The 26,161-nt window shown below is 36.5% G+C and overlaps 3 protein-coding genes across 3 annotated transcripts; all 3 read right to left on the bottom strand.

The window, feature by feature from the left end:
* Positions 1-2,004: 2,004 nt before the first annotated feature.
* LOC100913189 (olfactory receptor 10Q1-like) lies at positions 2,005-2,952 on the bottom strand. The gene has a single exon (XM_003773968.1). The coding sequence runs from the start codon at positions 2,950-2,952 to the stop codon at positions 2,005-2,007; it is 948 nt and encodes a 315-aa protein (XP_003774016.1).
* Positions 2,953-12,938: 9,986 nt separating this feature from the next.
* LOC100913449 (olfactory receptor 10Q1-like) lies at positions 12,939-18,790 on the bottom strand. The gene is made up of 2 exons (XM_003773969.2): positions 18,758-18,790; positions 12,939-13,886 (listed from the first exon to the last, which is right to left on the bottom strand). The coding sequence occupies exons 1-2, from the start codon at positions 18,788-18,790 to the stop codon at positions 12,939-12,941; spliced, it is 981 nt and encodes a 326-aa protein (XP_003774017.2).
* Positions 18,791-24,832: 6,042 nt separating this feature from the next.
* Positions 24,833-25,795, bottom strand: LOC100913714 (olfactory receptor 10Q1-like). Its single transcript, XM_003773970.1, has one exon. The coding sequence runs from the start codon at positions 25,793-25,795 to the stop codon at positions 24,833-24,835; it is 963 nt and encodes a 320-aa protein (XP_003774018.1).
* Between the last annotated feature and the right edge of the window lie 366 nt (positions 25,796-26,161).

The following is a 26,161-nucleotide window of genomic DNA, read 5'->3' as shown; positions in this document are numbered from 1 at the left end:
TATGCTTTTGGGAATACAATTTTTTTTTTTATCTTATATGACTAGCTCTTCGGTTATCACCAGCTCTTATCATCTTACAAATAGCAGAATAATAATAAAATGAATGAATAATAATAAATCTTTATTTCTGTTTATCTATGTATTTTGTATTTTTAATTTATATCCACAAGGATAGATTCTGTGTATTCTCTGGTTTTTAAAATCTCTTTTGGTGTCGAATACCAAGCTCTATACCTAGGAAGTGTTTACTGTGTGTTTATACTTTAAAGGGTCTAGCACAGTGCTTGGACATTGTACAAATACTTGTACAATGAGTAAGAAAATGAATGAATGAAGAGCTCTCCAAAACATCGTTCAACACAATCAGAAAAACCTTTCTCCCTAAAGCTAACTACTATGGATAACAGCTGACATCAATCAGTCTAAGCTCTCTGAAACTATCCTATATTTCTATATTGACAAATCACTTTCTTTCCCATTGTCTCATGCAATTTTTGCACGGCTAATATAAAGGAGTTGGAACAGTTGTTGTTATACACCTTATAAAAGTCAATTCATTTGTTGACTTGGAAGTGCTGGGATTTCCTATCATATGGAATGTAGATTGTTAAGAGAATCAAGCTAATTGGTCACTTAACTATCTCCTTCTGGCCTCAGACTGACTCCACTGTTTCTCAGAAGGAAAGAATATCTATTAAGGGCTTATTTTTGGAAAATCTGAGCATAATGGAAGGCATCTGTCTGTTTTTTCTAGGACAAACATGTTTACAATAAATTCCAATGGAAAGAAAACAGCAACAGTGGAGATCTTGGAGTGGCAGAGGAAGAATCAAAGGAATATAAAGCCTTGATAATGGATACTATTTATCATGCTGCATTCGCTCTTAAACTTTCCTTTATTTCCAAGCACATTTATAGTTCAATAAAGTGTTTGCACATACATGTATACATCTGTGTGTATGTGTACCTGTATGTGCATGCATCTCTCTCTCTCTCCTCTGTATTTATATGTATGTACCTGAGTCTTTGGATCCAACCAGATGCACTTGTGATAAGGTGATCTCCTTTGCTACCTGACATTGTCTGTTGACAATGTGAGTGTTCCTCCAATTTGTAGTAAAACCTGAACTTCTGGAGAGTAAAGATGGGTGAGACAAAGGCTTTTTACTCCTTATCTTGCCAAAAATTCAGGTGAAGAATTATTCCACCTTCATCCCAGAAGAAGCACCACAAATAATAATTTTACTTTTGCCTCCTGGATTCACTCTTTATCTACATTTGTTTTTATATGATAGGTAAAACCAAATACCACTGATATTGAGCTCTTCCTTGTGATTAAAAAAAAAAAAAACTATCTTCTAAACCATTTCACTTGACAGCTTTGCTAGAATTCCTATATCAGGAGAGCTTTCTGCTTGTTAATGCTTTGAAAGAAATCAAAGCAATGATCTTATAAAAGGAGTTTCAACAGCCATATTTAAAAATCATCAGTTGAGAATTGGCAACATACAACCTGATGAGCCAAAAGCCTGCAGGTAGAACTGGAGTTGGGGGAGGGATAGTGACAGAAACATTGAGTACTTCATATGTTGATTATGGGAAGGCCTAGTATCAAAATAACTCCAAGTTCTTTTTTAATCTTATCAGGCACAATAGATAGAACTGAATTTCCTGTCAAAAATCTGGGTTTGAATTTTATCTCTGGAACTTATTTCCTCTGATGTATTTAATAATAATGGTGTACTTGCCATAGATTAGGGTACTTGTGTAAAAAAAGAAAATAAAAATAAACTGAAAGTCTCTTGGCTACACTAAAAATAGAACTCCCACTGATCTTAATTTCATCCCTCCTTCCAGGAATTGTCAGTAAATTCCATCAGAATTTAAATTCCTTGAAGGCAGGGAGTATTAAACAAAATTAGCCTTCATGCTTAGTATAGAGTGTGTCATATAGTAAGCATGTAATAAATGTTTTTTAATTTGATTAATATTGAGTAGATCTGCCTATCTATTTCTGCTCACAACTTTTTTCAGAGCATTTTTGACATCCTTGTTCCTAAGGGTATAAATGATGGGATTAAGCAGTGGGGTTACAAAGGTATAGACCAAAGCAAGCATTCGATCCTCTTCTTCTCTGGTGCTTGATGGAGGACGGAAGTAGACCAAACTGCAGCAGCCATATTGTATCAGGACTACTGTAAGATGGGAGGAACAGGTAGAGAAGGCTCGCTGGCGGCCCTCAGCTGAACGAATGTGCAAGATGCTGTTGGTGATGAAGACGTAGGTGACGCAGATGAGCAAGAAAGGGGCGGTCAATACAAGGATGCTTACCACATAGACCACAGCCTGGGGAATATGAGTATCAGCACAGACCAGCCTTAGGACAGGTGGTACATCACAGAAAAAGTGCTTGATCACCCTGAGGTGCCCACAGAAGGGCAAAGTAAAGACCAGGCATGTGAGTTGCAAGGCAAGGAAAAGAGCCAGGATCAAGGAGCCACCCACCATCTGGATACACAACTTCTGGGTCATAATGAGAGTATAGTGTAAGGGATGGCAGATGGCCACATAGCGATCATATGCCATGACAGCTAATAAGAAACAGTCAGTCCCACCAAGAGTTACAAAAAAGAACATTTGGATCCCACATCCAGCCAATGTGATGGGGTTCTGGGATCCAAAGATGTTGGAGAGCATCAATGGTACCAGAGTAGTGGTATAACAGATCTCCAGGAAGGATAGGTTGGACAAGAAGAAGTACATAGGGGTGTGTAAGGAGCTTTGGGTGAACACAGCCCAGATGATGGCAGTGTTCCCACAGAGAATCATCATATAAAGAAGGAGGAAGAAGCAGAAGAGGAGGGCCTGGATCCTGGGGGAAGTGCTGAACACTTGGAATACAAATTCAGTGGGGCCAGACTGGTTGATCTGGAGAGTGTAGGGAGATGACATCTTTCATCTGCCAAAGAAAGATAGAAAAATTGGTCCAGTTACTAGATATAGCCAAAAATGAAATCATAGCTTTGTGGAATCCACAGAGACTTTTAAAGATCATTTTAGGATAATCATCCCACATTTTTGTGGGTTAGTACTTTTTACCTGTTTGATTAAGTTTTAAACCTCTAAGGTCTCTTGCAGTTTTGATTTTTTGTGTTCAATGTTCTAAAGCCACTTTTAGCTCTGACATTCTATATTCTGAGTTTTTTTTAAAAAATAGCTTCATGGTGTTGTTTGGTTTAAATAATAGATATTCTGCTTCTTTCCCCTTTTTAGAAAGTCATCTCATGAAAATAATTTAATAACAATTGTTGTTGTTTTGTTGTTCATTCTTTTGGTTATGTCTGCTTCTTTGTGTCCTCATGGACCATAGCTTGCTAGACCCTATTAAGCTCTACTCTTTCTCAAAGTCTTTCCAAGTTCATGTTCATTGTTTCCATCACTCTAGCCATCCATTTTATCCTTTGCCATTTTTATGATGTGATCTTTCATATTTTTTGAACTAATCATGGAATATAGTATAAGATGGTAGACTAAGTCCAAAATCTCTAGGTTGTTTTCCATTTTTTTTAATGATATTCTGATGAATAAAGGATTCTTTCCTATGTAATTTTTGTTTTAAGTTTATCACATATATTGTTTTACCTTCCTTGGTTTGTGTGTCCCATTGATCTTTTCTTTTCTTTTTTTGACCAGTAGCAAGTAGTTTTAATATTGTTACTTTTTAATATGTTCTACATTCTAAGGTTATTTCTAGACCTATCCATCCCATTCTTTGGGCATCTATTTATTGCACATTTCTATTGATATTTAAGAGAATAACTACTTTTTTACCTTTCTGATAGTGAAGCTCTAAAATGAGTTACTAACAGAATTGGATCTAGAAGGGACATTAGTGAACCCCCTAGCCTAACTATTTGATAGAAAAGTTACTTACATTGTTGAGAGGACAAAAAACTAATCTAGAGTCAAAGAACTAGTAAATGACAACCAGGATTTCAATCCAGATTCTCTGACTCTAAATGCTCTACTCCTTTCACTTCAAGATTTGGAGATGATGAACACTGCTCATGAATATCACGGATAGTCATGGAAATGCAATGGTATCAAACTGAAAAAGAAATAGGCCACTAAATGACATATAAAGATCCCTGTCAACTGCATTTTGACTAAAAAACCCACATATTAACATTATTTTCTATTGATTTTTTATTTTGTTAAATGTTTTTACATTTTAATCTAGGTAGGCAATATATTTGACATCTATATATCACACCCCCATTACATGCAGGGAAACTGGGGATCATATAATTTAAATTATTTGTTTGGTATTTGAATTCTAAGGTCATTTCTGATTCTTTTTTTTTTTTTTTTTTTTTTTTTTTTACTATGTCTACTATTCTTAAAAGCAAAGGTATTTGGTGTGGAAGTCCTCTTAAGGATTCTTTTCCTTAAATTTTGTCCCATTCCTTTCTCACAGCACCATGTTGTAAGGATAAAACTATTGAGAAAGTAGACTTAAATCTTACCTTGTAGAGACTCTCTTCCAGGATTATAACAACAACAGCAGCAGGAGCAGCACGACACAACAGCAATAATAAAGATAAAGATACTTTAATGAACTTCTCTGACTGTGTGCATGGCTTACCAGTGGTTCTGCAAGTGCCATACCTTTAAAGCCCACAATTGTAAAAAAATGAAGAATGAAGAAAGAAAATAAAGATAAAATATAAGAAGGTTAAGAAAGAAGGCTGTTATCTGCTTCCAAAAAAATTAAGTATAAAAGAAGTATGTATAGAATAATTTTACATATCTGTATACACACATGTGTGTGTGCTCATGTGGGTCTAATGATTAGCTACTTCTAGCATAGAGGAAAGGGGAAAAAAGATGTACCTCAAATATCGTCTTTTGCAGAGAGCTCTTCAGGATCCCACCAAGAGCTACTATCCTCTCTCCCAAACTAATTTGTGTTTAAATAATTGGAATATGTTTATATTTGAGATCACATATTTCTAGAAACAGATTACACACATTTATTTATATGCATTTGTTTCCTCTTTTAGGATGTAAGCTGCTTGAGAGTAGGGATAATTTCATTTTTTGTTCTTGTATCCTCTGTTCCCAGAATAGTACCTACCATAGTATAAACAGATGGTGCTACTTGTTTATTGTAAAAGTAAAGGGTTGGATGAGACCTCTGATCTCCCTTGAATGTTCTAAATCTAAGATCCTATGATCTCATGGGATCAAATTTCTCTTCCAAACAGTAGATACTGACTGGGTCATGAACCAGGGACTCTGGATTTAGGATTTCCTAATAGAATCATTTTTTTAAAAAAGCAGATTAAAGAAATGTGAGTACCCTGCAGTTCTGCACTGAGGGAAGCAGTGAATATCATCACACCTAGGTCAGATTGTTCAGCTCAACCAAGGCAGTTGGACTTAGTGCTGTTTGCTAGGGCTGTGAAATCTGAGACTACAAGGAGTTATCTACAGAGGGAGAAGAGAGTTTTCAGGATTGGGTCATAATATGGCTCCTTCCTCTCAAGTAGCTGACGGATCAAAGTTGGAGTTCAGCCTGGAGCTGTCTGGACTACCTGAAGAGCTTTCCATTGATAGATAGAATCAATGGATTCCAATGGAATCAATATAGATTGATTGATTGCTATGTGCCTGCTATAGCTATGGCACTGTGTGGGATAAAAAGTAAGAACTGATGTCACAGTATGTCAGAGCTTGGAGGGACCTTAGAGCACAGAATGTTAGAGCTTGGAAGGGACCTGAAATAGGGCATGTTAGAACTGGAAGAATACAATGTCAAAGCAATAAGGGACTTTAGAAAAGGGAATTTCAGAGTGAGAAGGAACTTTAGAAAACAAAATGTCAGATGTGGTAAAGAAGCTGGAATGGGTCACAGCTGAAATATATCAGAGATTTCTGAGTTTAATATCATCATTTTACAGGTGAGAAAATTGAAGACCAGAAAGTGAAAATGACATTCTGGTTGCGAAGTGAATTTCATAACAGAGATTGATTAGAACCTAGGGCACCTTAATCCATTAATCTTTCTTCTACACTACTTAGTTGGTATAATCTCTCTTAATAATCAACCAAGAAGCATCATTATATTGTTGTTACTCCTACAGTTGTTACTGTCTACACTCACTGTTTCAGCTCCTTTTTTCTCAGTCATTTCTCAATCCTTTGCACTCTGGTTTCCATTTCCAACCTCATTACTCAGCTGAAATTGCTCTCTATAATGTTACCAAAAATCTCTTAATCGATAAATCTGATTTCCTTTGTTAGTTCTCATCATTCTCCCACTAGCTGCTGAGTCTAAATCTGTTGAATACCCTCTTCTCCTGGGTACTTGTTTCTCTCTAGGTTTTTTTACACTTGCTCTCTTATCTCTCTAATTACACTTTTTTAATTTCTTTTGCTTATTCATCATCCTGGTCATGTCCCCTACCTAGAAGTGTTACCCAAAGCTCTTTGCCAGGTTCCTTTACTCTTCTCTTTCTGGATTCTCTCTTTTCTGACTTCATCAATTTATAAATTTTAAAATGATCATTCTATGCCAGTGATTCTCAGATGTGGATATATAGCTCCAATCTCTTTTCTGACTTTGAGTCTTGCATTACCAATTGTCTATTGGGCATTAAAAATGTATGTCAGGAAAATATGTCAAACTTAATGTACTCAAAAGAGAACTCTTTATCTTTCCTCATAACTCATCTCTCTTCCAAACTTGCTTATATTCATTGAAATTATTTCTACTTTCAAGATTCATAATCTTAGTATTATCCTCTATTCCTTCTCTCCCTCATCCCACATATTCAGTCACTTGCCAAATCTTGCTACTTCTAGCAATATTTCTTGCCCTTTTTTCCCCTACTCACATGGTATTGCCCTAAGTATAGGCTCTCATCACAATTAGCTTAGATTAGTATATCACACTCTCAGCTGGTTTCTCTGTCTTAAGTCTCTCTATGCTTCAGTTCACCATCCATGATATGTGAAAGCAATTTTCTTAAGTACAGAACTAACTGTGTCAGTTCTACTATATCAACTCCAGTGGCTTCCAATTGGCTCTTGTTTTTAGCTTTTAAAGCCCTTTACAAACTCTGTTAAGTAGCTGTTGAATTTAGCAAATGACCCTCCCCCTCTCCCTCCAATTTTGACCACAGTTTCCTTGTATATCAAATGAGGATGAATTAGTTGCTATTTTAGAATTCTCATATAACTCTGTGATTTCATAATCCAATGTTTCCATTCTGTCTAGTGACCAAAGATCAGTTTTATTCAAGGTATTGCTGCCTGGATTATGTATCGTGACACTAGCCAATGATACCAAGAATTAGACAAATGCTTGTTGAATCACACTGAACTGAAAGAAAGTATTGCAGGGACAAAGCTGTCCTGTATATATGCTAGTAGTGATTTTAAGACAAAGAATATTAGTAAAGAACCTTGACTATTTTCCATTTCTCTAATGGCTAAACACTCTTAGAGGGATTAGATGAGATGAAGTGACATTTCAGGTAATATAAAAGAAATCAGAGATTGTGAAAAGACATAGAGCAGAACCATTTAATCTTTTTTTTTTCTTTTTTGAGTCATCGATTATGCTTTGGAGAAGAATTCTTTTTCAGAATGTTTTGAAATGAGCAAAATAAAATATACAGAATGGGAAAGGAAAACGATTTTGCTGAATTTAAATGTATTTTTCTCACCTAAATTCATTGGCTTTATGAAATTGCTTTATGGATGCTCTTTGGACACTCCTGAGTCTGTGAATCCTAGATTAGGTACACCTATGCTAAAGAAAAGCAGTCAGTACATTGAATAGCTTCTTTATGGAGGGTTTATGGGGATGACATGAAGAAGAATGACTAAAAGGAGGTATAAATATCTTATCTCTTTTCTCTGCAAGGAGGGAATAAGATGCTTGAGGACAGCAGTTGTGGGTTGCCATCTGCACCTGTATAGATGAGTATCTGTGAAGTAAAGAAGAAGGAATCCTGGAAGCTAGGTAGTGAAGTGGATAGAATATAGCACTTGGAATTGGGAAGACCCAAGTTCAAATCCTGCCTCTTACTCTTATTAGCTAGTTGATTCTCAGCAAGTCATTAAACCTATTTCAGTTTTCTCATCTGTAATGTAAGAATAATGGCATTTATTTCATTATCATTGTGAGAATCAAGTGAATGAGCAGATATAAGATGCCTTTCAAACCTTAAAACACTATGTAAATGCTTACTAGTATGACTAACAATTTTTGTGCTACTACTACTATTACTACTATTACTACTACTACTACTACTACCACCACTACTACTACTATTCCTACTGCTGCTGCTGCTGTCACTACTACTACTGCTGCTACTATTACTGCTACAACTACTATTTCTGCTGCTACTATTATTACTACTACTATTATTATTTATTTATTTTTTTTTTACCATTTTTACTATGAGAATACATGGGTTCAAAACACGATTCCAGATCTCTCTACCTGAGTAACCATGAGCAAAATCATTTCTCTGCTTCTTGCTTTCCTCATGTAACACCAAGGAATTGGATTAGATAATCTTTAAGGTCCTTTCCACCTCTAAGTCTATGATGCTATGAGATTCTGTCCCATGCATGCATTTAGCCATTTAGATGAAGGATTGTGAAATTTGGTTTAAATAACTTTCTGAGGATAATCTCTTTTTCATGAATTATAGAGATGTGTCCTGTAGCCTGATCCTGAGGGATCCCACTTCATCATTATAGGGCAGATGCTTGGCTGCTTTGTGACTTAAGAAATTGAGATTCCTTGGGTTTGGGGCTCTGAGCTTAGGGTGAATTAACAAAGGAGGGAGAGGGAAGCACTAAGAATTGGCTTATATACTTGACCACAAAAGTCAGAGGACTTATCTGGTTCTGTGGTATTATGAAGTCTGTCTGAGTTAACCTAATCATTGAATGAACAAACACCAATTGAACATTTATTATGTGCCCAGCAGTGTATCTAGTGCAGAGAAATGGGAAAAATGGGCCCTGCTCTTAAGTAACTAAAGTCATTGAATGTCAGAGCTGGAAGGGACCTTAAAGAGTATTAAGTTTATCATCCTTTTAATTTTATATATGAGAAAAATGAGACAGATGGCACAGGAGTGTTACATGTAACAGTTAGAAAGACCTGAATTTGAATCTTGCCTTAGACTTTTACTAGCTGTGTGGCTGGCTATAGATAGCCTAACTAATCTCTCCAAGCCTCAGTTTCTTCATGTCTGAAAACAAAGGGATAGGACTGGATTACATGGCCTCTAAGAGAACATTCAATTATAACTGGAGTGGAATGATTGCCCAATATGACATGGCAGTTTAGTAGCAGAATTGTCTTTTCAACTCATATGTCTTTATTCGCATGTCTTTTTTGTACTTCAATTTATGGTGTGTTCAGTGAGATAAGACTGACACACCTGAGCCATTGAAGCATATTATAGATGGAGATCTTGAGAACTGGATCAAGTGACAATAAGATAGGAGAGTATGTCTAATTGGTCTACTTTTTTCTATATTTAACATTTTCTTTATTATTGTGAACCTAATAACCATCCATAAAACAAATAATATATCAAAAAGAAAATTGCATAAGAAATCTTGAATTTATGTAACACTCGTTCAGAAACATATATATGTACACAAATATATATACATATTCACACATATATAATAATTTAAAATTTGTGTTCTCTTTTACATTTCTTTTTAATTTCTTCTCTGAATTTGAAATATTTCCTTGATGTTCTTTTTTCTTTCTGTTATCTATCATTGCCCACTAATCTACTGACTGATGATTGTCCCCTACCCCTCCAAGAGGTTTCCTTCAAAAGAAACCTTCTTCCTTCATTACAAATATGGACAGTTATCCAAAGAAATGAACATATTATTCCTATCTAGGAAAGTACATCTATGGATTTGATTGATATCAAAGATTCTTGTTGCTTTTAACCATAATCCTGTATGAGGTCCAAAATAGGCTGGCTTACACACATTTCTATGATAACCCCTGAAAAGTCCATTAGGATGAAAAGAACATTAGAGATAAACCCCAAACCTCTCAGTTGACTATGTTTTTTTGGCCAGACACTTCCTTTCACTGGGATTCAGTTTTTTTCTTTGTAAAAGGAGTGTTTAGACTGAATTAATTCTAAGGGACGTTCCCTGCTCCAAATCCTGAGATCTCATTTCAATAAGTAAATAAAAAGGAAGCAGTGAAATTACCTCTTCTTTCCAGCATCTCTGAATCCATCAGTCATCTGAGGGAAGAGCTGATCAGCAGTCTGCTTTTGTCCTGAGATGCTCCTGTGCCCATCTACAACAGAGCTCAGTTACTTTCTTTCTACCTTCTCATTGATTTAAATGGAGATTACATGATTTTCAAAGGGTATTATGAGTAACTAGAAAAAAGAGCTCCTGCCTAATGGATATTCCCCTTTCTTTACCTCTCTGGCTAGATCTAATAGAACTAAAGGTGGGAACAGATACTGGTATCTTTCTCTACCTGGGATTTTAGAGTTGAGATAGCTTTAGTGTAGAGTGGTCATATGTACCATGGATACTTTCTAGAATGAGATTCAGGATGCTTCTGCTGAATGAGAAAAGCCAACAAATGTAATCCCTGTTGACTCCAATCATAGTCTAGTCATGTTTTACTTTAATCAGGTTATTTACGGACTTCTCTGGGCTCTCTCTCAGAGGAATGGGTCCCTGAAGCAGAGGGGAAAACTGTGAATTGAGGACAACTTGGGTAAAGCTAATGGACATTCATATTTCTATAGACTTGTTCAGTGGATATCCCAACTGGAGACTGAAGACTAGTAGAAGGGAATCTTGCTCTCTTTATTACCTCTTTTTCTTCTCCCCTCCATCAAGGAGCTTAGTTGTCTTCTAGTTAATTTCTCCAGGGAAAAATGGCTAAACTACAATTTTATATCAATTTATGTAGAATGTGGCTAAAGGGAGTTAAGTTTCAGTTTTCTCAAGTGGAAAAATGTCAAAAAAATTCTAATTCATCCAAAATGATTTAAAGTGTTTGCCATATATAAAGTACTGAACCAGATACTGAAGATAGAAGGATAAAATATAATACAGTGGCTCCCCTCAAAGAGCTCCTACTCTTTTGGAGAGTGAGAGAGGAAGAGATTTGCAAAGAGAAACACAGTACTTTGATAGCATCAAGGGGAATATTCAAAGTATTCCAGAAAAATTTGAGGGAAAGATTGTTTTCAGCTCAGAGGATCAGGAAAAGTTCCTGCAAGTAGGTGGCAACTGATATAGGCCTTAGGAAATTAGTTAGTAATAACTGTAGTTCACATTTACAGAGCACTCTAAGGTTTGCAAATCATTGTAATCTTTTGTCTTATTTGATCCTATCAACAACCCTGTGAAATAGACACTATTATTTCCATTTCAGTGATAAGAAAATTGAGACACAAAGAGTTAAGTGACTTGTCAAGAGTTGCACGGTTAGGAAATATTTTAGACTGGATTTGAACTAAGGTTTTCATGATGACATACATAGCATTCTACCCACTGGACAACCAAGCTGCTTGCCTTAGCATGCTTTTTTGATGTAGTTAGTTCCCAGGTGCTTTAACACATTGGGGTGGACAGAGAAAATTGAGATCTGTTCACAGTTTCCCAAATGTTATTCTTTTTATTCTTTGGACATTCTCTGAAGCATTAGTAATTTTTTTCTTGTCCTCATCCCTGGCATCATTTCTCAGGTGGGAAGATGACTTGCTGCATTTCTTTTGGCTACAGTGTGCAACAGAAGAGTAAACTCTGGACATCTTCCTCTCTCTAGCCTTTGCTACCCAGAAAATGCTCAGAGACATCAGAACAACTCTATTTTGTATTTCAGATTCTCATAGAGCCCAACTAAAGTCTCTGTGAATTAAGGGTTTCATTCTCTCTGGTGCTCTTGTGTCTCATGATCCTTGAATACAGTGAATACATGAAAAAAATGTTATCCGGTCCTGAGTGTCCATGTGGGTGAAGTATGATTTGGGGAATACTGGAAGTCCAGACAGAGAAAACCAAGCTCTCCATTGGTGGGAGATCACATGGGTGGAGATTTGCAAGCTTTTCTCCTTTCTCAAATTGTCCTTGACTTGTCTTTGCTCCTATTAAAAATCATCTGTTTCATATATGTCCCTGGTAAAGCTGCTGGACTTCTAGGACAAAGTACAAAGCTTATTGAAGGCATAGGCTGTTATAAAAAAATCAAAACTTTTTTTATACCTTAGGTAAAACCAAATACCATTGATATTGAGCTCTTCCTTGTAATTAAAAAAAAAAAAAAAAAAAAAAAAAACTATCACCCAAACCATTTCATTTGACAGCAAAACACTTTTCTATGCTTCTGGGACTACAATTTTCTTTTTTTTATCTTATATGATCATCGCTTAGCTCATCTCCTTACAAATAATAGGAAAATCCTGCAGGTAGAACTGATATTGGGGGAGGGATAGAGACAGACACATTTAATACTTTTTATGTTGACTGTGGAAGGCCTTAATATCAAAGCAATTCCACCAAGCTCTTTATCTTATTAGGTATAGTAGATAGAGCTGATTTTGTTGTCAGAAAACTGGGTTTGAATTTTGTTTCTGGAATTCAGTACCTCTGATATAAAGATAATGGTTGTTCTTGCCATAGACTAGGATACTTGTTTAAAAAACACAACAAAACAAAAATTGTAAGTCTTTTGACTACACTTAAAATACAACTCCAATGACTCTAATTTCTCCCCTCCTTTCAGGAACTGTCAGAAAACTCCATTAGAATTTTAATTCTTGTCGGCAGGGACTATTAAAAATTATTCTTCATAAGCATGTAATAAATGCTCTTTAAATTGATTGATTAATATTAAATAGATCTGATTATCTATTCATGCTCACAACTTTTTTCAGAGCATTTTTGACATCCTTGTTCCTAAGGGTATAAATAATGGGATTAAGCAGTGGGGTTACAAAGGTATAGACCAAGGCAAGCATTCGATCCTCTTCTTCTGTGGTACTTGATGGAGGACGGAAGTAGACTAAACTGCAGCAGCCATATTGTATCAGGACTACTGTAAGATGGGAGGAACAGGTAGAGAAGGCTCGCTGGCGGCCCTCAGATGAACGAATGTGCAAGATGCTGTTGGTGATGAAGACGTAGGTGATGCAGATGAGCAGGAACGGGATGGTCAGGAGAATGATGCTTACCACATAGACCACAGCCTGGGGAATATGAGTATCAGCACAGGCCAGTCTTAGGACAGGTGGTACATCACAGAAAAAGTGCTTGATCACCCTGAGGTGCCCACAGAAGGGCAGAGTAAAGACCAGGGATGTGAGGTGCAAGGCAAGAAAAAGAGCCAGGATCAAGGAACCACCCACCATCTGGACACACAACTTCTGGGTCATAATGAGAGTATAGTGTAAGGGATGGCAGATGGCCACATAGCGATCATATGCCATGACAGCCAATAGGAAACAGTCAGTCCCACCAAGAGTTACAAAAAAGAACATTTGGATCCCACATCCAGCCAATGTGATGGGGTTCTGGGATCCAAAGATGTTGGAGAGCATCAATGGTACCAGAGTAGTGGTATAACAGATCTCCAGGAAGGATAGGTTGGACAAGAAGAAGTACATAGGGGTGTGTAGGGAGCTATGGGTGAACACAGCCCAGATGATGGCAGTGTTCCCACAGAGAATCATCATATAAAGAAGGAGGAAGAAGCAGAAGAGGAGGGCCTGGATCCTGGGGGAAGTGCTGAACACTTGGAACACAAATTCAGTGGGGCCAGACTGGTTGACCTGGAGAGTGTAGGGAGAAGACATCTTTTATCTGCCAAAGAAAGATAGAAAAATTGGTCCAGTTACTAGACATAGCCAAAAACGAAATCATAGCTTTGTGGAATCCACAGGGACTTTTATAGATCACCTTAGAAAAATCATCCCACATTTCTGTGTGTTAGTATTTTTTTTAACCTATTTGGTTAAACTTTTAACCTCTAAGTTCTCTTGCAATTTTGATTTTTTGTGTTCAATATTCTAATGTCACTTTTAGCTTTGACATTCTATATTCTATTTTTTAAAAATAGTTTCATGGTGATGTCCTTGGTTTAAATAATAGATATTCTGCTTCTTCCTCATTTTCAGAAAGTCATCTCTTACAACAAATAATTTAATAATAATTGTGGTTGCTGTTCAGTTATTTGATTACATCTGCTTCTTTGTGTCCTCATGGACCATAGCTTGCTAGACCTTACTAAGTTCTACTCCTTTTCAAAGTCTTTCCAAGTTCACGTTCTACTTTTTTAACCTTTCCAATAGCAAAGCTCTAAAATGAGTTACTAACAGAATTGGACCTAGAAGGTACATTAGAGAACCCCTAGCCCAATGGTTCTCAAAGTATGGTCTAGAGAATCCTGGGGATCTCCGAAACCCTTTTAGAGGGTCTACAAATTCAAAAATAATTTTTATTTTCCAATATGGTCTAATGTCTATAAATATAATGCAGATAAACAAAAACTCTTTAGAGAGCTCCTCAATAATTTTTAATAGGATAAAGATACTGAAAACAAAAATTTGAGAACCAGTGTTCTAGGCTAGGGCCTACCCTAACTCCTTATTTGATAGAAAAGTTAATTAGATTCTTGAGAGGTCAAAAAACTAATCTAGAGTCAAAGAACTAGTAAATAAGAGCCAGGATTTCAATCCAGATTCTTTGACTCTAAATCCTCTACTCCTTTCACTTCAAGATGTGAAGATTATGGTTACCGCTCATGAATATCATAGATACTCATGGAAATGCAATGGCGTCAAACTCAAATAGAAATAGAGGCCACTAAATGACACATAAAGATACCTGTCGACTGTATTTTGACTTAGAAAACCACATATTAACATTATCTATTTTCTATTGATTTTTATTTATTTTGTTAAATGTATTCCATTACATTTAATTTTAGGTAGAGCCACACATAGTGGCAATATATTTGACATCTATATATCACACCCCCATTACAGGCAGGGAAACTAATAATCATAGAATTTACATTATTCATTTGGTATTCTGAATTCTAAGATCATTTCTGACTCTTCATTGTTTTCTATTCTTAAAAACAAACAGGTATTTGATGGAGGAGTTCTCTTATGGATTTTTTTCCTTAAATTTTGCCCTATTCCTTTCTCACAACACCATGTTTTAAAGATAAAACTGTTGAGAAACCAGACTTAAATCTTACATTGTAGAGACTCTTTTCCAGGATTGGAACAACATTAGCAGCAGCAGCAACAGCACAGCAACAGCAATAATAAAGATAAAGATACTTTTGTGAGCTTCTCTGACTATGTGCATGGCTTACCAGTGGTTCTGCAAGTGCCATAACTTTAAAGGCAACAATTGTAAGAGAAGGGAAAATAAAGAAAGAGAATAAAGATAAAATATAAGAAAGAAGGTTAAGAAAGAAAGCTGCTAACTGCTTCCAGAAAAATAAGTATAAGAGAAGTATGTATAGAATAATTTTACATATCTGTAAACATACATGTGTGTGTGCTCCTGTGTGTCTTATGGTTAGGTATTTCTAGAGTAGGGGAGAGGGGAAAAATGATGTAGCTCAAGCATCATCTTTTGCAGAGAGCTCTTCAAGATCCCACCAAGAGCTAGTATCTTCTCTTCCAAACCAATTTGTGTTTAAATAATTGGAATATATTTATATTTGAGATCATATATTTACAGAAACATATTATACATATTTATTTGTTTGTACTTGTTTCCCCTTTTGGATGCAAGCCACTTGAGAGTAGGGATCATTTCATTATTTATACTTGTATCTTCTGTTCCCAGAATAGTACCTACCATAGTATAAACAGATGGTGCTACTTGTTTATTGTAAAGGTAAAAGGGTTGGATTAGACTTCTGATCTCCCTTGAATGTTCTAGATCTAAGATCCTATGATCTCTTGGGATCAAATTTTCTTCCCAAACAGTGGACTAACTGATTGGGTCATGAACTAGGGACTCTGGATTTAGGATTTCCTTATAAAACCATTTTTTAAAACAGATTAAAGAGATGTGAGTCATGTCATGCCCCAAGGGAAGCAGTCTCACCACTGCAACCCCTAGTTTGGGTTGTTCAGCTCAACCAAGGCAGCTGGACTTAGTGCTGTTTGCTAGGGTTGTAGAATCTGAGACTACAAGGGATAGTCTATATAGGGAAAAAGAAGTATTCAGGATTGGATCATAATATGACTCCTTTGATCCTGATGGATCAAAGTTGGAGCTCAGCCTGGAGCTGTCTGGGCTACCTGAAGAGCTCTCCATTGATTGAGCCAACAAATATTTATTGCCTGACTACTATGTGCCTACCATAGTTATATGGTACTGTGTGGGATAAAAAGGAAGAACAGATGTGCCCTGAGAATGCAGAATCATTGTATGTCAGAGCTTGGAGGGACCTTAGAACATAGAATATTGGAGCTGGGAAGGAACCTGGAAAGGGGTATGTTAGAACTAGAAGAATACAACTTAAAGCAAGGAGGGACTTTAGAAAAGGGAGTTTCAGAGTAAGAAGGAACTTTAGAAAACAAAATCTCAATGTGGTAGAGACCTTTAAATTTAGAAGATGGAATGTGTCACAGCTGAAATATATCTTAGAGATCTCCAAGTTTAATATCAACATTTTACAGGTGAGAATATTAAAGACCAGAAAGAGAAAATGACATACTCCAGTTGTGAATTCCATAGCACAGATTAATTAGAACCCAGTGAATTCCATAGCACAGATTAATTAGAAACCAGGACATCTTAATCCATCATTCTTTCTTCTACACTACTCAGTTGGCATAATCTCTCTTATTTATCAACCAAGAAGCATTATTATATTGTTGTTTGTCCTTCATTCTTGAAGAGGACCATGAGAAGTGATTCTATGACATGCAAGTGAATTGAACCTACTACAAACCAGACATAGTATTAAATCCTAGAGATACAATTACAAAGAATGAAATAAACTTCATTGATGAGGTGCTGACAATCTAATAGAGGAGAGAGCAAGTAAATATAAAATGTATGTAGCATTAATACAAATTAATTAATTTACCTTGTTATTAAATATAAGGTCATTTGGAAAGGGAGAGCCTAATAGTTTGCAGGGGAATAAAAAAAAAGCCTTTTGCAGAAGACTATGCTCAAACTGGGTCATAAAGGAAGAGAAAGACTCTATGAGGTGGAACTGAGGAGAAAGTTCTTTCCAAGCATGTGAGGTAGTTATGCAAAGATGCAGAGGTGGTAGAAGTATAAGGGGCAGAAGAAGACCAGTTTGGCTGGACAAGAATCCAGAAGGAAGAACAATGGATTATTCTATACTTTTGGAAACAAGGATAATTTATTTTCAGCAACTGCAGTATTGGGCAATAGAAAGAGCAGGTCAGTTGATACTGGATTTAGATGAGTCAAGAACCAGATCCTGAACTAATTCTGGATGTCAGCATTTTTAAAAGTAAAATGAGGGTTTTGTTTTCAATATCCTTAAAGATAAGTGTCATTTCTTATAAGACTGAAATCTTTGACATCTCTCCTTCCTTCTTGAGGACCAGGAATTGAGACCACAGACAAATTGATTCAATTTGATGCCAGAAAAACTTAGTCTAGAGAAAAAGGTCCTGCATTTGGAGTCAGAGAATCTTGGATTCAATATTGAATCTTCTTGGGCAAGTCATTATGGAATTGTGGATCGGTAGGATTGAGGCTTTCTAGTCAAATTCCTCTCATTATAGAAGAGGAAATTAAGCTCTCGAATTGTTAAGTGACCTAAGATTATAGGACCATTGACCTAGAGCTGGAAGAGACCTAAAAGATCACTTAGTGCAAAAACCTTCATTTTACAAATGAGAAACTAACACTCAAACAGGACAGATGATTTGCTCAATTACAGAGGTCATGAGTATGAGGGGAGATATTTGAACCAAGGTCCTCTGACCAAGGAGCCCATATTCATTTCTCTATGCTCAGTTTTCTTCTCTGCAAAATAAATGGGTTGGATGCAACCAATAATCTTCTCTTTAAAAAATTTTTAAAGTAGTATTTATACAAGCAAAGATAATTTTCAACATTACCTTTTGCAAAACTTTGTGTTCTAAATTTTTCTCCTTCTCTCTCTTCTTCTTCTCCTAAAGAGCAAACAATCCACAAAAGTTTAAACAGTTCAATTCTTCTAAATTCTTCTAAACATTTTTCCATATTCATCATGCTGCACACACACAAAAAAATCAAGGAAAAAAAGGAAAAAAAAAACATGAGAAAGAAAAGACAAATAACAACAAAAACAGGTGAAAGTACTATACTTTGATTTACATTCAGAGACCATAGTTTTTTTGTTTTTTTTTTTTTGGATGTAGATCACAAGACTATTGGAAATGCCTTTCTCATTTCAACTAGTAGTTTTCAGAGTGTTTGGTAGCCCCTAAGTTTCTTGAAACCTTTTTAAGGTTTCTGTAAGGTAAAAAATTCTAAGACATTTTAATTTTTAATATATTAATAACTATAATTAAAATAAACAAAAAATCTTTAGGGTCTCAATGATTTTGCAGAGCATAAGGGGGTTCTGTGTGTAGCACTAGACTAGATGATCTCTAAGATTCTTCCAACTCTAAATCCCAACATCTTTATTTAGTCAATTAAACAAAAATAAAGAAAAAAATTATACTCCCTTACCACTATTCAGTGACTCTGACTCCATGAGCCATTTAAGGAAAATCTTTGTTTCATGGGCCTTTGTCTTGAGATGCTCCAGTGACAGTGTTCATAAAATACTTTGTAATTCTCAACTTCTTGTTGAGTTAAATGGAATGAGAGCCCATGACATTCAAAGGAGGCAGGGTTTCCTATAAAGGAGAGACCTTGGCTGGTGCAGGTACTCCCTGCCTCTGCTTTCTGGCTGGATTTCATTCAGTTGCAAATGGATAGAAATTTCAGTGTCCTTCACAAGCTAAGAGCCTTCAAGTACAATTGCTTTTTGGGTAATGATCAAAACAGAGTTTTCTTAGATTATGGTCCAAGTTTATTCCCTGCATCAAGTAACCCAGTTATTTGACACAGTACCTCTATCCATCAACAGGATAGACATTGTCTTCTTATCCAGGTTATTTTGGGCTCTCTTTGAGTTATTTCTCAGGGGAATGATTCAGTGAATCACATGCTTTTCCCTAGGGCTGTCTTAAAGTGGGTCTGAGATTTGGGGAAAGCATTCTGAATAGAGGACAACAAAGACAAAGTTAATGGGCAGTCACATCCTCCAGGGTTTTATCTGTGGAGGCCACAGGTGATATGTGGGGAATAGGAAGAAGCAAGTTTGCATTGCAATCTGCTCCCCATCAGAGGCTTAATCTGTGTATCAATAATTCTCTCCCAGGGGAATGTTAAAGATGCAAATTTATGGAGACTTAAGATTCATGAAAATTTTTAACACTGTGGAAAGACTTTTGTATATGAGAAGGGAGGGGAAGCAGGAAAGTGATTGAGAATCAGGAATCCTGGATGATGGAATGATTAAGAGTCCCAGGTTGGTTTTTAGATCTTTTAGTTCATTCATTTTTCAATAAATACTGCCATATATTACACTGATCCTTGTTATATAACCAAGAAATTCAAATAAACAGAACTCACTTTAAAAATGATTTCTTTGAATATTTCATGCATTTTTAGAACTGTCATTTTTATCCAATAATAGCCCTTAGTAAAGTGCTTGTTAATGAGGTGATTTAGACAATTCTAATAGACTTGTGTTGGAAAGTGCCATTTGCATCCAGGAAGAGAACTATGGAGATGAATGTGTATCAAAGCATAGTATTTTCACCTTTTTGTTGTGGTGGTTTGCTTGTTTTTCTTTTTCTTTTGATTTTCTTTTTCTTGCATAGCATGACGAATATGGAAATATTTAGAAGAATGGAACATATTTATTCTATAGCTGTTGTCTTGGGGAAGAGGTGGGGGAAGAGAGGAAGCAAAATTTGGAACACAAGATTTTGAATGTTGAAAACTATCATTGCATGTTTTTGGAAAAATAAAATACCATTAAGTGTGGAAATAGCTTTCAAATGGGAAAAAGGTGCTGCTGTAATGCCAAAGTTCATTTTTAATGGGGTGACCAGTTCCTACAATTGTCCTATCTTGTCATTCTGCCTTAAGGTTATGACCATCCCCTCTAAATGGTTGAGATAAAGGTTTTATAAGACATTCGTTAATGTCATTAGAATATCAGTAACCTCCCTCCATCCCCACCTAGGTCTCTCCTTTGTCATTGTTCTTGTTATTCCATAAAAGGCTTGCTGTCCCAATACTCGGGGCTAGACTCTTTGAGATGATAGTCTCGTCTAACCCTGGGATCCATTGGTCCCAGTGCTTCTCTACATTTAATAAACTATTGAATTGGTCTCTAATCTCTGTCTTGCTCAGTTTCTTTTGGCATTACACTGCTTGAATGAATAAATGATTTATAATTATTTCTATTTTACTTCTCTAAAAATCTCTGCATTTTATGAAATTAGAAGTTTGGAGCTTCTCTAAATTTCATTATCTTCTCCAGTGTCATTAGCACAGGGCTTGAAATAAAGTGGATTTTAGGTATAGTGTAGTTTCTAGATCTCTTATGGAGTGTCATAGCTAAACTATTTGTAATGGCTCTACTTGCCTCAAATCTCTCCCCACTTCAATCCATCCTCCATTCAGTCACTAAAGTGATCTTCCTAAAGTTGAGTTCTATCATATCCCCGCCTCCCCTCCCTTCCCCCCCCCCCCACTCATACTCAACAAATTCTAATGACTCTCTATAGTCTTGAGGATCAAATATCAAATTTTCTGCTGACATCCTAAACTTTTCATAACAACTCATTGTTGCCTTTTAAGTCTTCTTCTACTTTACTCTTAAATATTTAGTTTTTGATCCAGTGATCTTCATCTTCTGATTATTTCACTAACAAGATGCTTTCTCTCTTGACTCTATATATTTCTTGTGGCTGTCTCCAATGCATGAAATGCTCTCTCTCCTTTGTCCCATCTGCTGCCCTCCTTTGCTTCCTTTAAATCCCAACTAAAATTTCCTTTTTTACTGGAAACCTTCCACACCTTCATTTAATTAGACTTCTTTTCTTCTGTTATTTCCTAGTTAGCCTAAGTAGAGGATTCTGGGAAGCAGAATTGGTAAGTAGGTTGATAAATTCCAAGCTCTTCAGATTTCCTCCACAAACAGAACAAATTTATGCCTCAGATTGAACATAGGTGGGTGAAATACAAATAAGATTTGGGGCAGAACACCAGTCCTTCTAGGATAACAGGAGAAACTCTGAAGAAAGACCTGGGGCTAGGATTAATCTATGTGAAATGCAAATACCTCTGGGCTAGCTCTGTAGAAAGGGCAAATGAGAACCCCTGGGGCTAATGGTATTTGGTTGGAGCCTTAGTTCAAAAACTTTCACTTCTGGGATAGTAAGAGGAGTCCAGGATCTAAGGGAACCTCAGTTGATTAGGAACCCTAGCCCAGCTGTGTTGTGATGCTACCCTCGAGGAGAAAGATCCAGCAAAAGTTAAGTGCAGAAGTAGGGGAACAGGGACACCGCTGACTGCTGGCATTTTCAGCAGGGGGGAGCTCTTGGTTTGAGATTCCAGGTCACAGGGGAGAGCAGAAGTGAAACCTAGAACACCATCCTGCCACTCCATGATAGTTCTTACTGAAAAAAATGAATTAGCAAAGAAGAAAGACCTCAAGGAGAGAAACTTACTAATAGAGACAACCAGGATTCATGCTGAAAGACATTAAAAAAAAGCCTCTCCTACTCCAAAGAGTAATGTTAAATTGCTCCCTGCCCAGAGAGAAGTTTTAGAACTCAAAAAGATTTCAAAAATCAAATGAGAGAGATTAAGAAAAAACTAAAAAAACAAAAACAAAAACAAAAAAACAACAACCCCCCCCCAACAAAAAACACTACAAGACTAAAACAAAACAAAACAAAACAAAATCCAAGAAAAACAAGATTATAAAAAAAGGTAACTAACCAAAAACAGAGATCCAGAATCTTAAGGAAAATTCTTTGAAAATTAAAATTGGGGAAACCAGTGAAGTGATAAGAGACCAAGAAACAAAATATAAAGAAAGAAAAAAAAATAGAACAGAATGTGAAACAACTTAAGTAAAACTTGCTTGCATATATTTATTTATGAGTGGTTTTTCTCCTATTAGCCTGTAAGGTCCTTGAAGTTAGGGACTGTTTTGTCTTTTTTTGTATCTTTAATCCTTAACATAGAGCTTGGCATTCAGCAGGTGCTTAATAAACACTGATTGTTGATTACCTAGATATCTGGCCTCAGAGACAGGAAAGCTGATTTCAGTTTGTACTTTTGAAAGATTTTGTCTGTGTTATTCTGTGTAAATCATTTTCCTTCTTGCTCTAAGAAAAGTAATCACATCAGGATTCTTATTTCTTTTGGAGAGCACTGCTCATTGATTAGCATATAGTTTCATTTGACTATCTTGTGACTAATTTCTCCTGTGCCCCACAGAAAACTTTGGTCTTCTTTTTGTTCTGTCTCTCTTATTAGAATATAATCTGTGAGGCACTTAAATGGCAAAATGAATATATCACTTTTTTTTTTAAAGTGAGGAAGACTTGAATTCAAGTCTGGCTTCAGATATTTATGAACAGTATGACTGTGGGCAAGTTAAGAAGAAATTACAAAAATATACCAGGGACTAATGGCAACAGGATGAAAATATTGTACATGCCTCTGTTCCTATCTGACCTAGAAGCACTTAGTTATCCTAGTCACTGAAAAGCTACCAGGCAGAGAATTATTATTTGCTCAAATTACATATATGCACAATCAGTTCTTAATGAACTTAGCAATCAACTAATTTTTTTCTTCACTACCCACTATATCAAAATTTAAGAAATCTATTTTATGTGTAATTTTTATATGTAAATAAAATATTAAAAAGAAAAAGATTCTACAACATATCATAAAATGGCTATCCTTCTGCTTCAAGAGAAAAGTAAGATTAGGATCTAAGAAGGTTGGGGTGCATGAAACCAGAGAATTGGGCTCTTATTGAAATATACCTATTTGCCTAAATTTACATACAGAGTTTTGGATAGAAATTATAGTTTTTTCCTATCAATGGAAATTAATTAACAATGTGGTGCTTCCTGAAAAAACTTAGTGGTATGTGCACCTGCTTAAAAGTCCTGACCTTCTAATTGTTGTGGAAACACTATTTCCACAAAGGACAGCCAACCGTTTCACTGATATAGTTTCATGATTGTGGGAGTTAATGCCCAAAGAGCTTTAAAACTGTGCATATATATCCTTTGATCCAACAGTGCCATTACTGGATCTGTATCCCAAGGAAATCATAAAGGAGGGAAAAGGACCCATATGTGCAAAAATATTTGTAGTAGCTCTTTTTGGAGCAAAGAATTGGAAAATGAAGAGATGCCCATCAATTGAGGAATGGTTGAATAAGCTGTGGTAATGAAGATAATGGAATATTATTGTTCTATAAAAAATGATGAACTAACTTTCTGAGCTCCAAAATGTTGGAGAGAAGCAAGGGCACAGTAATAGTGGTAGAACAGATTTTTAGGGAAGATTAGTTGGACAGGAAGAAGTACATGGGAGTGTGTAGGGAGATGTAAGCACACACAATCCCAATAATGGTGCTATTACCACAGAGGATCATTATGTAGAGGAGAAGGAAGAAACAGAAAAAGAAAACCTGGATACTGGGAGAAGTGGTTAAAACTTGGAACACAAACTTGAAGGGGCCAGACTAGTTAAGATGGAAAGTATTGGAAGAAGATATCTCACCATCTTCTCTGAGCTTCTTCGGTCCCTACGACCAAAGACATATACCATCCAATAAGAGATGAGTGTGATGGGACATAAGGGAGTTGCCTCTCAGTAGGGTTTTTCTTGTCTACATTTTCCTAAGTTTCAGAGCAATGAGTCTAGAAGAATTCTTAGGGGATCCACTCAGAAGATCATTCATGAAGAACTGACATTTTCCAGTCTGTTATGTAGGGTGGGACCTCTTCTGTAAAAAAGGTTTTTAATCTAGATTTTAAGGTACATCTTTCTATTCACCGATAACTGAAACTTACCATTTAGCATGGGGACAAAATTATCTTTTATTTTGCAGTGTTATTTTGAGGATCAAATGAGATAGTATATATAAGGAGGATTCATCGCATGGAACATACTCAAAATTGCTCTTCTTGGTTCTAGTTGATTACATGGAACATTTAGGGCCTACTTCTGCTTGTATGGTGATTACACTCTGAGAGAACTTGGATTTTTTTGTGACAACAAACCTGTTAAAGTCTTGTTCCTAAAGGTTCAAAATTTATTTCTCTTAATAGAATGTTCTTTATCTCTAGGAATCCAGGAACCAGAATTTCTAGTGTCAGTTCCAGTTGGTACCCAGCTCTAATGAAAGATAAACAGAAAGCACTGTGTGTCATTTTAAAAGGGTTTCAGTCTGTTTATTAAAAAAAGTTTGTATTTTAATCCACATTTGCTTACCTAGGTAGAGAATCGCAGAACAAAACAGAACAAAAAAATCTATAGTGACATGGATCTAAACAATAAGCCAGCTGATATGTATTTATTAAGCACTCTTTATGAAACTAAAGTAACTAAGGAAGTATGAATTGTGGGAAATGATGTGTTGGAGCTCTGTTTTTTAAGGGCTCTATTTCTTAGCCACCATCAGGTCTCCTACCCTCCACCTTCACAGATTCTCAAAGGCTGCCTTTTTGCTCATGGCTTTTTTCAGAGCATTTTTGACATCCTTGTTCCTTAAGGTATAAATGACGGGATTGAGGAGGGGAGTGACAAAGGTATAGACCAATGCAAGATACCGATCTTCATCTGCAGGAGTGCTTGATGGGGGCCGAAAGTAGACCAAACTGCAGCAGCCATATTGTAGCAGGACCACAGTGAGATGGGAAGAGCAGGTAGAGAAGGCTCGCTGGCGTCCCTCAGCTGAAGGGATGTGCAAGATGGCGATGGTAATGAAGACATAGGAAATGCAGATGAGTAGGAAGGGGGTGGTCAGTACAAGGATGCTTATCACATAGAGGACAGCCTGTGGCACACGAGTGTCAGCACAAGCTAGCTGTAGGACAGGTGGTATATCACAGAAGAAATGATTGATCTCCAGGAAGCGTCCACAGAAGGGTAGGGTGAAAACCAATGATGTGAGTGGCAGTGAAAGAAAAAAAGCCAGACCCAGGGGTCCAGTCACCATTTGGATACACAGCTGTGGGGTCATGATGAGAGTGTATTGTAGGGGATGGCAGATGGCCACATAGCGATCATATGCCATGACAGCCAATAGGAAACAGTCAGTGCTGCCAAGGGTGGCAAAAAAGAACATCTGGGTTGCACAAGCAGTCAATGAGATGGGTTTCCTTTCCCCCATGATGTTGGAGAGCATCAGTGGAACTAAAGTAGTTGTATAACAGATCTCTAGGAAGGACAGGCTGGACAGAAAGAAGTACATGGGGGTTTGCAGGGAGATATTTGTGTACACAGCCCAGATAATGGCAGCATTCCCACAGAGAATCATTACATAGAGAAAAAGGAAGAAGCAAAATAGGAGAACCTGAATCTTGGGGGAAGAAGTGAACACTCTGAATACAAATTCAGTGGGACCAGATTGATTGAGATGAATAATAGCAGGAGAAGACATGTCACCTATCAAAGAAAAATAGAAAGTCAAGACAAGTTCCTGAATTTCCTTGATAATATGCCATTTCTAGAGAATAGACTGATAGAATCTTGAACTTTCACTATATTAAGGATCCTTTGACAGAAATACTTTTAACTCTTTGATTTTTAAATTCATTGTTTCATGGAGCAAGTAAAATTTCATGATCTCTCTGCTGCCATCTTTCTCTTTCAGTTTAATAGTGTATATCATCAGTGCAAAACTCTTTATGCTTACTCTCTCAGCCTTGCACTTGAAAAGGCAAGTTGAGTCTTGGGAGGCCAATTGACTAGCATTGTGGGGATAATCCTGAGTGGTTGTAATTTTTAACATCATTTCTCATGAACT

The sequence above is a fragment of the Sarcophilus harrisii genome, chromosome 6 (genome assembly GCF_902635505.1).
Source record: "Sarcophilus harrisii chromosome 6, mSarHar1.11, whole genome shotgun sequence".
Lineage (NCBI taxonomy): Eukaryota > Metazoa > Chordata > Mammalia > Dasyuromorphia > Dasyuridae > Sarcophilus > Sarcophilus harrisii.
This window is presented reverse-complemented; position numbering and strand designations above follow the sequence as displayed.